This window comes from Xiphophorus hellerii, chromosome 8, assembly GCF_003331165.1.
Source record: "Xiphophorus hellerii strain 12219 chromosome 8, Xiphophorus_hellerii-4.1, whole genome shotgun sequence".
Taxonomy (NCBI): Eukaryota; Metazoa; Chordata; class Actinopteri; order Cyprinodontiformes; family Poeciliidae; genus Xiphophorus; species Xiphophorus hellerii.
The window spans coordinates 4,351,388-4,366,750 of record NC_045679.1 but is presented as its reverse complement, the minus strand read 5'-3'; the positions used below and the strand labels follow the sequence as shown (position 1 = coordinate 4,366,750).

At 39.8% G+C, this 15,363-nt stretch overlaps 1 protein-coding gene across 1 annotated transcript; it reads right to left on the bottom strand.

The window, feature by feature from the left end:
- Nucleotides 1–9,695: 9,695 nt before the first annotated feature.
- LOC116724507 (NLR family CARD domain-containing protein 3-like) lies at nucleotides 9,696–12,020 on the bottom strand. Its single transcript, XM_032570247.1, has 2 exons — nucleotides 11,628–12,020; nucleotides 9,696–11,506 (listed from the first exon to the last, which is right to left on the bottom strand). Exons 1-2 carry the CDS (start codon nucleotides 11,887–11,889, stop codon nucleotides 9,711–9,713), a joined length of 2,058 nt encoding a protein of 685 aa, XP_032426138.1. The 5' UTR covers nucleotides 11,890–12,020; the 3' UTR covers nucleotides 9,696–9,710.
- Nucleotides 12,021–15,363: the final 3,343 nt, after the last annotated feature.

The window sequence follows — 15,363 nt, the reverse complement described above, 5'->3', positions numbered from 1 at the left end:
TGAGCGTTTCACTGGCCTGGTGGAGCAGATTTATTCCTATAGATAGGTTTATAGTTGATGCATTTAAAACCAGGAGAGTGGACCAATCACACAGCTGGTGCCTCTACATGTTGCCTCGTGCTGCCACTGCTTGATCTCTGAAGCGTGGATCACCTGCACCTCTTTTCACTCAAACTGGACACAGGCTGACCTGTATGGACATGGGCGTAAATCCCAGGTGGGTCGGGGGGTCCGGATCCCGTAATCGTTGAATTGTCCCCCCAAATAAATCATGAAAGAAACCTTTGTATTTAAACAATATCAATATAAAAATGCAAGAGAAACAAAGAACAAAGTAAATCTGCCATTCATCTAAGAAAAGAACAGGAATAAATTTTAAGGAACCCCCCCACCATTCTTAGAACAATGGTTCAGTCCAAAGTGTAGGAGGAGCAACAGCAGCTGAACGGCACAGGTTCCGTTAGAGCCGCTGAAGTGAGGAGCTAGCTGTTAGCTGTGGCTCTGCAGCACAAACAAAAAACCCTCCAGTAAGTAAATACTTAAAGTAAAAGACATGTAACACATTTTATTTGCTTTCACTGCTTAAGAGGAAGAAACACACTAACAAAAATCAGACTGCAGTTTGTTCATTTCATTACTTCAGCTGAATCATGATAAACTGCATTATTATGCCTTAAATCAAAAGTAGCAAAACTGGCTACATTGCTTTCAAAGACTGAGCTCCTTTTTCTGTCAAATGTTGCTAATATTTCAATTATGTTTAACTCTAACTTTTACTTTAATGAGAAGAGTTTGAAACTGGAGTGGCTGAGTGTTACCACTAGCCGACAGCTCCGTATGTGAGCCGAGAGCAGAAGGACTATTGAAGCTGATAGTAACACAAAATAAAGTATGTCTTTATTTCTTATCATCTTCAATGTAGAGCCTTTAAAACCAGAAAATAAAATCTGAATATTTTTCTAGAAAACTCTGGTGCTCATTAAGTTTAAGTTATGATTCCCAAATATTCAATTTCTACATATTTATAGGTTCTCAGTTGTCCAGGACATGAAAAAAACCACTTGTTGCACATCCTATCACAGTTCCACTCTGGAATTCACTGACTTCCTGAGAGCAACACATTCTTTCACAAATGTTTGTTAAAACAGTCTACATACCTGGGTGCTTACTTTCATACACCTGTGGCCGTGGAAGTTATTGGAACACCTGATTACGATCATTTAAATGGGTGGTCAAATACTTCTGGCAATCTCTGCTAGCAGCTAGTGGATAGAAATCACTAGAATTGAGAAAATTTTACCTGAGAGTTTCCAGGTTGCAGTTTGGACTCTTCAGTCCAGCAGAGAGAAGCTTCACTCCTGAATCCTGCAGGTTGTTGTTACTCAGGTCCAGTTCTCTGAGACTGGAGGACTGGGAGCTGAGAACGGAGGACAGAGCTTCACAGCTTCTCTCTGAGAGGTTACAGTCACTCAGTCTGAGGAGACAGAGAGAAAAATCTGTTATTAAACAATTCCTCAAAATTTATGTTCTTTCAGATCAACAATGTTTTTATTGGACACAGAAGGAACTATCTTATTTTACACAACCCTTGCATTTGTTGTGAACTGGTTCATTCTATAGTTGGACCTCCAGCCTCAAAGGACTGAACTACAGGTAACAAGGAGGTTGGAAATAGCATTATAAATGTTCATAATTAACTATATTAATCCAATTTCAATTTTAACAGTGGAGAAGTTTTGCTGCTTTAATATGTAACACTATGTCTAGCTGCTGAAGGAAGTCTGTTTCTTTTTTTGCTGAACCCCCCAATGGAACATTTTGAAGAGACAATGTGTTAGGGATTTTTTGGTATTATCATTTTATATTTCTTACTCTAGTTCACATTAAGTCTATAGATCTTTGTGATTTTCTGTTTAAAGTGTTCTCTTCTTTAAAGGACCTGGAGGTCAATACTGTCTGTTCAACTTTACGAGAAATAGATAACACTGAGTTTCTCAGCCCTTTTGCAAGAACACCCCCTAATTTAGTAAATACCTGTGAACAGTCGTATTTTGTTTTCTTGACAGTATTGACCGAGATTTGAACCGGGCTCAGACCTTTGATCAGATATCACATCTGGACCTGGGTTGTTAGATGTTTGGGTTAGAAGTTTTACGACCTCTGTTGTTTTTCCGGACTGCCCCTTTGCCTGTCCTTCTCTGACAATAAAACAGGAGCCGCTGTAAGGGCAGCGGAGAACGCTTTGTGAAACTGATCGGAGGAGAAGTTTGACAAAGCCTTCCCCTTTTGCAAAAGCTCCACGTAAAATTCATATACGTTGTCTGTGGTTCTTTCTTTTATTTAGGTTCGAAAGGAAAATACCTATCATTATTTGGTGCCGTGACCCGGATCTCTCACCTCCCCCGCTGACAGGCAGAGGAAGACGTGCTGAATCCGTGCACGGCCAGAGTCAATTGGACCTGGAAAGGAAAACCCAGGAAGCAAATTCTTCACTGGGCCAGCGACGTATCCGACTTTGTCTGCCAACGGCGGAGTGACGAGATCCGACTGGACAACCCGAAAACTACAGAAACGTAGGTGAATTTTAAGTCATATAGGTTTGAGTCCTTGTCAAATATTAATTTGACTAAAGAAATACAGGTTTGAGTCCTTGTCAAATATTAATTTGACTAAAGAAATACAGGTTTGAGTCCTTGTCAAATATTAATTTGACTAAAGAAATACAGGTTTGAGTCCTTGTCAAATATTAACATTTTAATTTGACTAAAGAATAATGAAGGGTTAGAGTCCCAGTTGACAGAGAGTTTCAACTAAAGGCAAAAGGATAGGCTTTTAGAGCCTCCTTAATTAGAGAACGCCTCTTAAGGGAAAGTCCTCACGTAGATAGAAAGTTTGTTATTTGCTGTGCTGCTATTGGTGTTTTGTTTGCTGTTTTGTTGCTGTGTGTGCATGAAGGAGTGAATGGTGTTTCTCTCTCTGGGAGTAAAACTCTCTGCCTTCGGAATTAGAATCCAAAGTGAAGAACCGCTTGGAGCTCGGCTCCAAGTAGAAGCCTGTTCTTCAGGAGGCACTGAGTGCTGAACTACGGCACTTTCTCTGAGAGAGCACATGATACCAATATTTTCAAGCTACAATTGCAAGTGATTTAAAAAAAAAAAAAAAAAAAAAAAAGCTAGAAAGGAAGATGAACTAAAGTGTGCAAAATTATGGTTAAAAGCAGCCATAGACCGGAAAGAACAAATTAAAAAGGTTAAAGACAAAAGGCCAGCAGATATTGACAGGCGGAATGCCTCGGTGGGACGGGGAGAGCAGGTACGGCCGACTGCTCCTCCCCCAACCGCTGCGACAGATTCGTCTGCCCTTGTCTCAGTATTAACAAACTCGGTAGATAGTCAGCCGAGTGCACTTCTTAATATCAGAAAGTTAGAACAAATGTCTGTAAAAGGGCAAATTACAGTCATTTGTCAGGAACTAAACAAGAAACAAAAACAAAAACCACAACGTCCAGATGGATGTTGGAATTGTGGCCATTTTGGCCACTGGGCTAGACATTGCCCAGAAAACAAAATAAATCATCGGAAGGGTGGCAGATGGAAAAAAAAACAAAAAACAAAAAAAACAAAAGTATAACTCCTCAGCATAAAGTTTTCTTCCACAACCAAACAAAACTTAACACCAGATCAAATTGATGAAATAGTGGATGTATGTGCAGCTTGGGATATGTTAAATGCATTAAAAGAAAAACCTTATATCACACTGATTGTTTGTGGGGAAAAAGTTGAATTTCTATGCGACACTGATGCATGCAAAACAGTTCTAAAAACTAAAATAGAAGGTGTAAACCCCACAAATAAGTCCATTTGGGTGAAATCTGCCGATGGACAAACATATAGGGAATATATGTCAAAAAGCATATCTTTTAAAGATCCTGAAACAGGAATTAAAGTAAAAGCTTCTGTTGTAATGTCACTTAAGTGTCCAATAAATCTGTTAGGTAGAGACCTAATGACAAAATTAGGGAGGGCAGTAGTCCCTGTACAAGATGGCATGAGAGCTGTCAGACTAAAACATTCAGATCTGTATACAATTCACAAGGATGAAAAATCTACTGTTCATAAGATCTAAAGTCAGCTGACAATCCTCATGTCCCAAGAAAGCTTCTTAGAGAAGCTCGAGGACAGCTGGACTCGCCTGAAACAGAAATGAACTATAATCAGTTGCATGTAAAAATGAACATCCTAAATGATCCACAGGATGATTATGTGCAAAAACAATTTTGATGAGAAATGGAATGAAACAATAAAAAAAAAAAAAAGGAAAAGAAAATTTTTCTCAGAGAACAATGTTTTTAAATGTATTGATTACTGGGTAGAATAATTATAAAAGATTAAAACACCCACTTGGTGCTATGATCCTTTAGCTGTATGTCTAGAGGTGTCAGCGATCAGAGTTTGGTACCGACCTGGACTTTATCCAGCCTCATATCTCACTTAAATTCCAAATGAGAGGAGGGCTGCTCGCTGGCTTCACAGATTCAGCATTAGGATCAATAAACTTAAGGTAATTCATTGATCTCTGATAAAATGATTACACAGACTAAGTTAATTTAAATGTAAATTAACTTACATTCTACATTTTAAAATTAAACATGGCAAAGGATGAAAGAGACTATGGGTTTTAACATGTTTCATGTTTATATGTGTTTTAAATGATTTATGTTTATAACATATAAACAATGTTGGGTACTAAGTGGCTAAAACTATACAATCAAAAGAGAGAAAATATATATATATAAAGGAATAACAAACTAATAAACTCCTATTTGCTTCTTTCCTTTTCCTCTGTTTGAGCCTCGCTGCGGTGCGTCTAACCTCTGACCTCAACTCAAACCTGTCTTGCCATGGCCGAGATGATGTCCCTCTTTCGTCACTAGCTAATGACGGCAATCAAGAAGACAAAGAAGAGTTCTATCACCTCCAGACACTGAAGTATCTGCTGATTTTAATTCCTTGACACCTGGGAACTGCCATTGAGCAAACTCTTGTATGGTGTCCTGCTGGACATTGGACTGAAATTACATTCTTGTGTTTGGATGCAACTGAACTCTTACAACCTCTGCTGATCTACTCCCTGACATCAGCGTGGAGAAGGAAAAGATAACGTACTTCTGAGACAAAGACAACAAACTGAACTATTTGATGCTTGTTTTATTTGTGAACTGTTTGGACTTTGACAGAGGGACAGTTTGGACAACTCAAGATCCAACACCAGTGCCAGTTGGACTGACAGGAAACTGCAGAGAGAGTAGGAGGGAGGAGGGAGGATTACACCCCAGCGACGCCAGCACTGGGAGGAGGAGGGAGAAGTGAAACAGAAAGGAGAAATCCAAAGATAAGTGTATCACACACACAGCTGTCATACACTGTTATTGCATTGAAGATTTGCTTGCTAACCCTGCACACAAATTATCTAGCCAGAAGAGGAAGTCTTAGAGGCTTTTATGTTCAATGATAGACAAATTCTCTCAGTTTGTCCCTGTTAACTCTGAGTCCTGAACAGCAGGACCACTGCTAAGGATCCTTTTAGGGTCCACGAGCCAAAGGTTGGGAAACCGTGAAGGGAAAACTGCAATCATTGAAATTTCAGCAAAGAACTAGCAAAAACTTATGCCACTAAATTACACCAACTAAAAATCATCAAAGATTTTAAGCTAATAATTATTTGCAAAATTTCCTTTTTCCTTTTTTAAAGGACATGCTAGTTTGGATTTAAAATTAAAATATCTCTAAGTGTTAAAACTAAAAATAATAAATAATTGATGCTGCAGTGTTTGTAGACCATTAAATATTTGTTGCGCAGTCAATGTAGAGTTAAATTTTTTAATGAATCTACATTTTATTGAATTGGGTGAAGTGTTACAGCAGCAGGAAAATCAGTTACTGCTGGATTCTAACACATGTAGTTCCTTTAAAATGTGCACGTTGCCTACAACAGGATTCTGACAACTAGAGATAAATGTTAACAAATTAAAAATGTTATTAAGAAATATTGGAAAAATTCTTAAAACGTCAGAAAATTTGATAATAATTTGAGCAAAGAAAAACAGTGAAAGTAGACTGAAAATTTGTTAACTGACTGAAAATCTAATAGATTTTTATGTTTCTGTTTGTGTCATTTTGCACTGATGAAAATGAATGTGATTAAGAGAACAAACAAACTATACTCAAGAACTGAGTAACTGATCAAATTATTGGTTATTTAATATTTAGATAATAAATTGTCAGCTGGTTTGGAATGTGAGGTTAAAATAAACTTAGATGTCAAGTAACTGGATACTCCAAACTGATGATTGTGAATAAGAATAATATTTTCTAGACTAAAGATTAAACTTTGAATCTAGGTTTGATTGATTGATGATTATTAAATTCATAAAGAAATACTGAATTAGAGGATTTGAGATTTTTGTTTAATTTTGGGAAGGTCATTTTTTTTTGAAAGAGTAAGGAAATGTTCTGCAGACGAGCCAACTCCGGGTTGTGCCATCTGACAGGAGTAGAGCAGAAGTGTTCCACCTTGATGAATTTGACAACTTCCACATAGACAAACCTTCCTACCACAATCCCTGTAAGGCAGTTGCAATTTTGACACATGGATATTGTCAATGTGTCAACTGGGAGGAATGATTATTAAAATGAAATGAATCACGGATTAAAATGAAATGAATCAAAAAATCAAATTCTTACTTAAAAAATTTTTTTTAGTGCTGTATAGTACTACATGACCTCTTTGTGTTAAAAACAATCCTCAGGGAAACATGAGACCATAAAGAGGAAGTTTCCCTAAACCTTCTTATCAATTCCAGACAATGCACATGGATTTTAGTGAACTTACACAAAGCGGACCATATAAATATTGTTTGTTAATGATTGATGCTTTTTCTAAATGGGTTGAAATAGTCCCAGCAAAGCACGCAGATGCTTTGACAGTAGCTAAAGCTATTTGTAAAACTGTTATTCCATCACATGGCATACCACTACCTTTTTATAATAAAAAGTAGATTAAGAAATGTATGGAAACAAATGTTTAGATTTGGTAAAGATGTAAATAAGAATTACACTCACACAAGAAGGATTAACCATTTGAAATAATTCATGAAAGACCATACAGCTTGCCAATGTTTTCTGCAGATTTGCAGAAAGCAGATGTGGAGGAAAAATTGACAGAGTACATGATCAGGACGCTAAAGCAGAAAGAGGTGTCAAATGCAAATTTACTGCCCTCTGCCTCTACTCTCCCACAGAAAGTCCCTCCCATCAAGCCAGGAGACTGGCTTGTCAGAGAAAGGAAGAGCTGGGCCAGCCCACTGTGGGAGGGACCATTCCAAGTGCTGATAACCACACCAACTGCTGTAAATATTGCTGAAAGACCCAGATGGATACATCTCAGTCACTGTACGGTACAGAGAGTGTTAGACTTCTAGATTGAGTGATGGGGAAGATCTGGCTACACAGGGAATTCACTGTATAGATGTGTTTTGTCTCAACGCCAGCAGAAGAATTCAACAGATCCTCACTCTTTTAGCCTAGAAATTCTGACATCTCTGTAATCTGAGCAGCAATGGGACTCTCACAAGCCAGGTGGAATCCCTGCTGTGCTGTGACTGCAGCATGTTTATTGTGTTGGAGTGGGGGCTGTCTCACCCTCAACAAGATAAGGAGAGAAGCAGACACATCCTTCCCCCAGACTCATTCACAAGATTACAACCCCTATTTGTGGTGGCAACTGATGAATAGAACTGCATATGAAGAAAATGGGACCAACACATAACTGTGGTCTGAGACATGGAAACAAGCACACACCCAAGTGACACCATACATCTGCCACAGATAGACCTCTGACTACCAGAAGTAATTATTTTGGTTAGTCTTAAGCCAGGAGCCCTTGGTGTCTGTGTGTATAATGGCACCACCTTTCTGGTGACAGCTCCATAGAACCTGTGAAACAAAAAATCTACACCTCCTGTGACAAGAAAGCAGACATTTTCGACTGTGACGACTGCCAAGCGACGAACCACATCAGTACTGCCTGTTCCAAAAGATGGAAGTCTGACCGCAACTGTACCAGAGTTATTCTTCTAAAGATGAGGAAGTTCGACATCGGAAGCAAGACCAGGGGACGTCAAAGTCACCTTCTGCAGCACCATCATTCCAGGGAACAGAGGATCCAGGACAATGGCAGACTGTGACTTTCCTGAAAAAGGTCCAGGACGTTCACAGCCATGGACGCTACTGCACTAGGAGAGATGTCATGCCGAAAGCCCAGCCCAAAGGTGGGGAGGCCTTACTAAAAAAACTGGAGTTCCTTGGAAATTCCGGATCTGGAGCGGCAGAGAAGAGTGTATCCAAAGTCTATTCCCATCAGTGGGAGTAGCTGAAGTTCGAGACCATGTTGAGATCAACAGGAACTGGAGGAACTATACATGATGCCCTGCATGAATGGGAAGAGCTTAAAGACTATGTGGACGATGCAACTCAGAGGTCACAGCCTTTTGACTCTATTTCTTGGCTCACCTCCGGACCCTGGTGGCAGCCTTTTTATTAAAGATTGGAACACCCATCATGACTGTACTGATCCTATTCTGTCTCTATACAACCTGCATCATTCCAAGTCTTCGTAGCATGATGTTAAAGACATTTAACACTGCTTTGATCAGCTATCAGATGGACAGGGTAACCTCTGACACAGATGAGGACTACATCTGGTTTCCAGAAAAATGAAGATAAACAGGAAAACAGGAACATATGATGATGTGCTATACCTAATAAACAGATTAAATCATTTGCTCAATGGCTCCTGCACTGAACATGTGACAATAGATGATGTTCGTGATTTAAGATGCATTTGGGGTATACTGTTTCTTTTATTTTTCAGTTATTGCATTATATTCCATATATTCATTGTGTATTTTCTGTGTTTAGATTAGAAAAAAAAAAAAAAAAAAAAATCTTGCATTTATTGGTTCTTTTCTTTTCTTTTCTTTTCTGTGCTTAGCTTTTGCTTAATAAAATGATAAAAGGGGGGAATGTTAGGGATTTTTTGGTATTATCATTTTATATTTCTTACTCTAGTTCACATTAAGTCTATAGATCTTTGTGATTTTCTGTTTAAAGTGTTCTCTTCTTTAAAGGACCTGGAGGTCAATACTGTCTGTTCAACTTTACGAGAAATAGATAACACTGAGTTTCTCAGCCCTTTTGCAAGAACACCCCCTAATTTAGTAAATACCTGTGAACAGTCGTATTTTGTTTTCTTGACAGTATTGACCGAGATTTGAACCGGGCTCAGACCTTTGATCAGATATCACATCTGGACCTGGGTTGTTAGATGTTTGGGTTAGAAGTTTTACGACCTCTGTTGTTTTTCCGGACTGCCCCTTTGCCTGTCCTTCTCTGACAATAAAACAGGAGCCGCTGTAAGGGCAGCGGAGAACGCTTTGTGAAACTGATCGGAGGAGAAGTTTGACAAAGCCTTCCCCTTTTGCAAAAGCTCCACGTAAAATTCATATACGTTGTCTGTGGTTCTTTCTTTTATTTAGGTTCGAAAGGAAAATACCTATCACAATGCACCAATATATAAACTGAAACATGAATATTTACCTCATAATTAGCTGATTTTTATCCATCAAAAAAATACAGCAACAATCTGTGTCCTTACAGAGCTTTGTTGGAGGCTTTAACCCCTGGCAGCAGCCTCAGAAGAACCTCCTCTGAAGCAGAGTATTTCTTCAGGTCAAACACATCCAGATCTTTTCCTGATGACACTAAGATGAAACCCAGAGCTGACCACTGAGCAGGAGACAGTTTATCTGTGGAGAGACTTCCTGAACTCAGAGACTGTTGGATCTCCTCCACTACAGAACGATCATTCAGTTCATTCAGACAGTGGAACAGATTGATGCTTTTCTCTGCAGACACATTTTTGCTGATTTTTTTCTTGATGAACTGAACTGTTTTCTGATTGGTCTGTGAGCTACTTTCTGTCTTTGTCAGCAGACCTTGTAGGAGTCTCTGATTAGTCTGCAGTGAAAGTCCCAGGAGGAAGCGGAGGAACAAGTCCAGGTGTCCATTTGGACTTTGTAAGGCCTGGTCAACAGCTCTGTGATGGAGAGACTTTAGTTTAGGTTTATTAAATAATGAAGACTTCTTAGATCTTTGTGTTTCATTCATCACGTCAGAACCAGAGTTGATAAAGGTTCGATGAGCATGAAGAGCAGCCAGAAACTCCTGAACACTCAGATGGATGAAGCAGAACACCTTGTCCTGGTACAGCCCTCTCTCCTCTTTAAAGATCTGTGTGAACACTCCTGAGTACACTGAGGCTGCTCTGATATTGATGCCACACTCTGTCAGGTCTGATTCATAGAAGATCAGGTTTCCTTTCTGCAGCTGATCAAAAGCCAGTTTTCCCAGAGACTCAATCATCTTCCTGCTCTCTGGACTCCAGTGTGGATCTGTTTCAGCTCCTCCATCATACTTGACCTTCTTCACTTTGGTCTGAACCACCAGAAAGTGGATGTACATATCAGTCAGGGTTCTGGGCAGCTTTCCTCCCTCTCCGGTCTCCAACACATCCTCCAGAACTGTAGCAGTGATCCAGCAGAAGACTGGGATGTGGCACATGATGTGGAGGCTTCGTGATGTCTTCATGTGGGAGATGATCCTGCTGGCCTGCTCCTCATCTCTGAATCTCTTCCTGAAGTACTCCTCCTTCTGTGGGTCATTGAAACCTCTGACCTCTGTTACCATGCCAACACACTGAGGAGGGATCTGATTGGCTGCTGCAGGTCGTGTGGTTATCCAGAGGAGAGCAGAGGGAAGCAGTTTCCCCCCGATGAGGTTTGTCAGCAGAACGTCCACTGAGGTGGACTCTGTAGCATCAGTCAGGATCTCCTTGTTGAGGAAGTCCAGAGGAAGTCGACTCTCATCCAGGCCATCAAAGATGAACAGAACCTGGAAGTGTTCAAAGCTGCAGATTTCTTTGGTTTCACTAAAGAAATAATGAACAAGTTCCACCAAGCTGAACTTTTTCTCCTTCAGCACATTCAGCTCTCTGAACGTGAATGGAAATATGAACTGGATGTTCTGGTGGGCTTTGTCTTCAGCCCAGTCCAGAGTGAACTTCTGTGTTAGGACTGTTTTCCCAATGCCAGCCACTCCCTTTGTCATTACTGTTCTGATTGGTTGATCTCTTCCAGGTGGGACTTTAAAGATGTCTTCTTGTCTGATTGTTGTTTCTGGTCTGTCTGTTTTCCTGGATGCTATTTCAATCTGTCTGACCTCATGTTCATCATTGACCGCTCCAGTCCCTCCCTCTGTGATGTAGAGCTCTGTGTAGATCTGGTTCAGAAGGGTTGGACTTCCTGCTTTAGCAATCCCCTCAAACACAGACTGGAACTTCTTCTTCAGACCAGATTTAAGTTGATGTTGACAAACTGCAGCGAAATGTCCTAAATTAACACAATAATAAAAATCAGATATGAAATAAAATCATCGTTTGAATTTGATTACATCACTTCAGCAAATGAATAATTTATCTATAATTTCAAATCTCTGTAGAAATCCTCTTACTGCTCTGCAGATGGTCAGCCAGCTCCTCCTGCTTCATTCTCCTTAGGATGTTCAGTGTGATCTTCATCACTGCCTCTCTGCTGCTCCTCCTCTGTTCTTCATCATCACCTCCCAACACCTCATCATCATCTCTCTGACTCTCTGAACATTCTGGGTAATCTGAACTCAGAACTTTCTGGATCTTCTTCAGTTCTTTCTTCACAAAAGTGACAATATTGTCCTCCAGCAGCTGGAACAGAATAATAGATAAAGGAAACATCATAAGTCAAACACCAGATGGATGTTGGACAGACTGACAGTCCTCTGGTCTACAAAGTGCAGCATGAAGGTGACTTTGAACAGAACTCATGGAAAAGTAGTTCTTGTTTATGTACAGACCATATATATGAAGTCAAACAAAGCATGAAGCTGTGTTTGTTTCTGCTGGGCAGACGGACCCCTGGGAACCTCTGAGCTCTGCTGGTCCACTCTGTGGAGGAACCAGGAACAATTAGGAAGTCAGGAAATATTCATCCATCAGTATTCATAGATTGAATCACCAGGAGTTTCACATTAAAATTCCATAAAGCAGAAAAACAGAGCATCACATAAAAATAATACAAAGAAGTTAGGAGGAAGATTAACTACAACAGTGGAGACCAGTAACACCAGAAACACCCAGTAGACATTTCAAAAAGTTGGTACTGATAGTGGACTTCTAACAGTCCAAACTGTCATTAGATCTGATGCTGGTGGAGACAGTTTCCCAGAGCTTGGGGACAGTGGAAGTGAAGGCTCTGTCCACACAGGTCTTCAGGACAGTGTGGGACATCCATCAGGTTCTGCTGACTAGATCTGAGGTGATGTGGACATGGAGGAGGTCTGAAATATGTGGGTGTGTGTCCATGTGGGTTCCTCTACTGGATGTTGTTGTGGGGATTTTAAAATGGATCCTGTAGATCCCTGGAACCCAATGAGCTCGCATTGTATCTGTCCGCACAGAGACAATCAGAAGGTAAAGGTCCATGATGTAATATCTGGATGTGAGCAGTGAACCAGGTGATCTAAGTAGTTATAAAGATTTAATGTTCCTGCTGATCCCACTAAGAACCAGCAGAACCTCTGATGGTCCACATCAGCTCAGTTTGGTTGAGTTCCAGCAGATCTCACCAACCACATCATGAAGCTTTCCTTCCCTGCTGAACTGCTCTCACAATGCACACAGGAACCAAGTCCTGATGGACCAGACTGGCTTTACCAGGTATTTCCCAGTGGAAATGTGTTCCACTGTTAGTCTGACATGGAGCCAGGAAGCAACAGAACATCATCATCAACATCCCAGAGATAAAGATATGAAGGTCTTTTCATGAGAACAGATCAGCTGATTTCTGTAGATAATGGATCAAACCTCTCTGTAAATATAACTGTAAACATCTGAGATCTTACTGGTTCAGTTTCCATAGTTACAGCAATTAGAAACAGCTCACCTCTCTGATGGTGGAGGTCCAGCAGATTTAAAGTGAATGAGATGATCCATTGACCAGTCGCTCTTAAAGGAGATACAGCTGGGTTCTAGTTCTGGTTATGGTTTTAATCTCTGATGGATCCTGAAAGAAAAACTCTCATTAGAAATTTTCTGTTGTTTGTTTTCAAGATAATTTTTATGTGACTTTAAAATAAAGAGCTGTGAGACACAACAGAACCAGACAGATCATCAACCTGATGTTCTAAATGATTCCTATCAGAACCGGTCCAATCCTCCAACATGTTCCTGATCATTGATCCTCCTGAATAATGTCCAGCCTTCTTTAAAGAGCAGAAAGATTTGTTTCTGAGACCAACATGTTGGTTTGAAATGACTGAGAGAAGTTTGGTGATCTTAGTGTTGAGCTCTGACATGGAGAAGAACCAGGAATTATTTCCACTCTGACCATCCAAGGAGGATCTGATGGAGCTTCAATCAGAATCAGATGGTCCGTTAGAGACACTGAAGCCCACTGCTCAATCAGATCCACAAAATATTTAGTTTAACTGTAGAAATGGTTGATAATCTGCCATGTTGGATGATGTTTGAACTTCAGAGGTGGAATCATAAAAATAATTCAAAAAATTTTTTTGTTTCAGAATGAATCTGTCTTTTGTCAGATTTTAGAGAAAGATGCAAATATTAACCTAGAAATAAAATTCACTTCTGTCTATTTGTTCTTGTGTTAATATTAATATCGCACAAAATAAATGAGTATTTCATTTGGAAAAATTAGGCTTATACAAAACAGAATAAAACACAGTTAAAGGTTTCTGGTTCAAATGTCATGTCAGCATAATAGTTTATAAGAGTGTGTCCTGACTGAGGATTTTTAAGGTTCTTTCTGTATGGTGTCAATAACTGACCAATGAATGATGGTAAAATTGATGTCAGGTAAACATCAGATCAGATTTTGAGATTTCTGTTAACTAGTGAAGCTCTGGGTAGAGACTGTGGATCTAAACGGACCTGTTTGATTTTTGTACAAAGGAGCCAGTTGAACTTTATTGTGTTCATAGTAACATGTTCCTTATTGGAACATGTTTCCATGGAGACATTATACGTATTACATATTTGACGTGATGTGTTTGAAAAGAAAAATAACCTGAAATTCAGTCTAATTTTCCCATGTGTCAAGAAAACTGGCATGGGGTGTGAGATCTTTCCGGGTGTACGCAGAAAAGGTGCATAAAGGCCTGAAAGAAAATAAGCAATCTTGTGGTTTGATTAAAAGTTAATTAAGTTGGATATGTATGAATACAAATGGTAACATGAGTATAAGTAATCACTCAATAACTTTCTGCAAAGTATTTCTGAATAATGATCTGTAATGATTTAACTATGTAATGATTATGGATTGATGATTTATAATAAGTGAGAGATGTGATTAATTGTTAATGAATATCAAAGTTGTGATAATTTGAAATCAATTCAAATGTTGAATGTGTTCAATGGTTGTAATAAGAGAAAATAGTGAGTTATAGCAGAGAAGGGAGAATAAGGTGAAGTCAGCAGGATGGGTGTAGTCCTGCTGGCAGGAGATGTCGCAAGTTGAGGAGAGAAGGGACTTTCCATAAGTGTCAGCAAAAACAGGTTGGGGGCCGGCGGGGCTTTCCGGAAAAACAAAGCAGAAGTTCAAGAAAAAAATAGTAAAGCAAACTCCACATACACACAAATGGATGTGAAAAGTATAAGAGAGGGCTGAAATAAGGAAGCAACTGTTCTTAGTCCGCAGCGCTGGAGACAAGTCGACACGGAGAAGCAGATCAAGGAACAACAGAAGGACCGCACCTCAGAGCCACGGGGAAGTCGAGACTTCGCGCCGCTAAGAAGGGACAAGAACCTACAGCCCCCGCCCGGGTTCCTGATTCGACCGTCGGCCCTGCCTCACCCAACGTTCTCAAACTCTGCAACAGACTTGGAGGAAAGACAAAGGTCCCTGAGGGATAAAGAGCTGGGTTTTCGAAGGATTTGGACCCGTTCTGCTTTGTTTCTATTCTAAGGAGGATTTTTCCACACAAGGACAAAGACTCTGACCAAGGATTCCGGATGTTTCTGTTGCCAAGATTCACCATCAACTGGGTGTGAGTTGCTTCTGCTCCATAAAAATCCATCTCAGAAATTGCGACATAGGTTAGGGAAAGGAGACAGGATAGTATGGTTATACATGTTGATTTTATTATACTGCTCTTGAATTATATGCAATTAATTATTGATTTGTATGTCACATAT

Bases quoted from the DNA above. Each gene is read 5' to 3' on its own strand.
- LOC116724507 (XM_032570247.1), bottom strand. From the start codon at position 11,889: ATGATGTTTCCTTTATCTATTATTCTGTTCCAGCTGCTGGAGGACAAT. The intron at 11,507-11,627 runs GTAAGAGGATTT...GTGTTAATTTAG, and splicing joins GGCTGACCATCTGCAGAGCA to GACATTTCGCTGCAGTTTGT.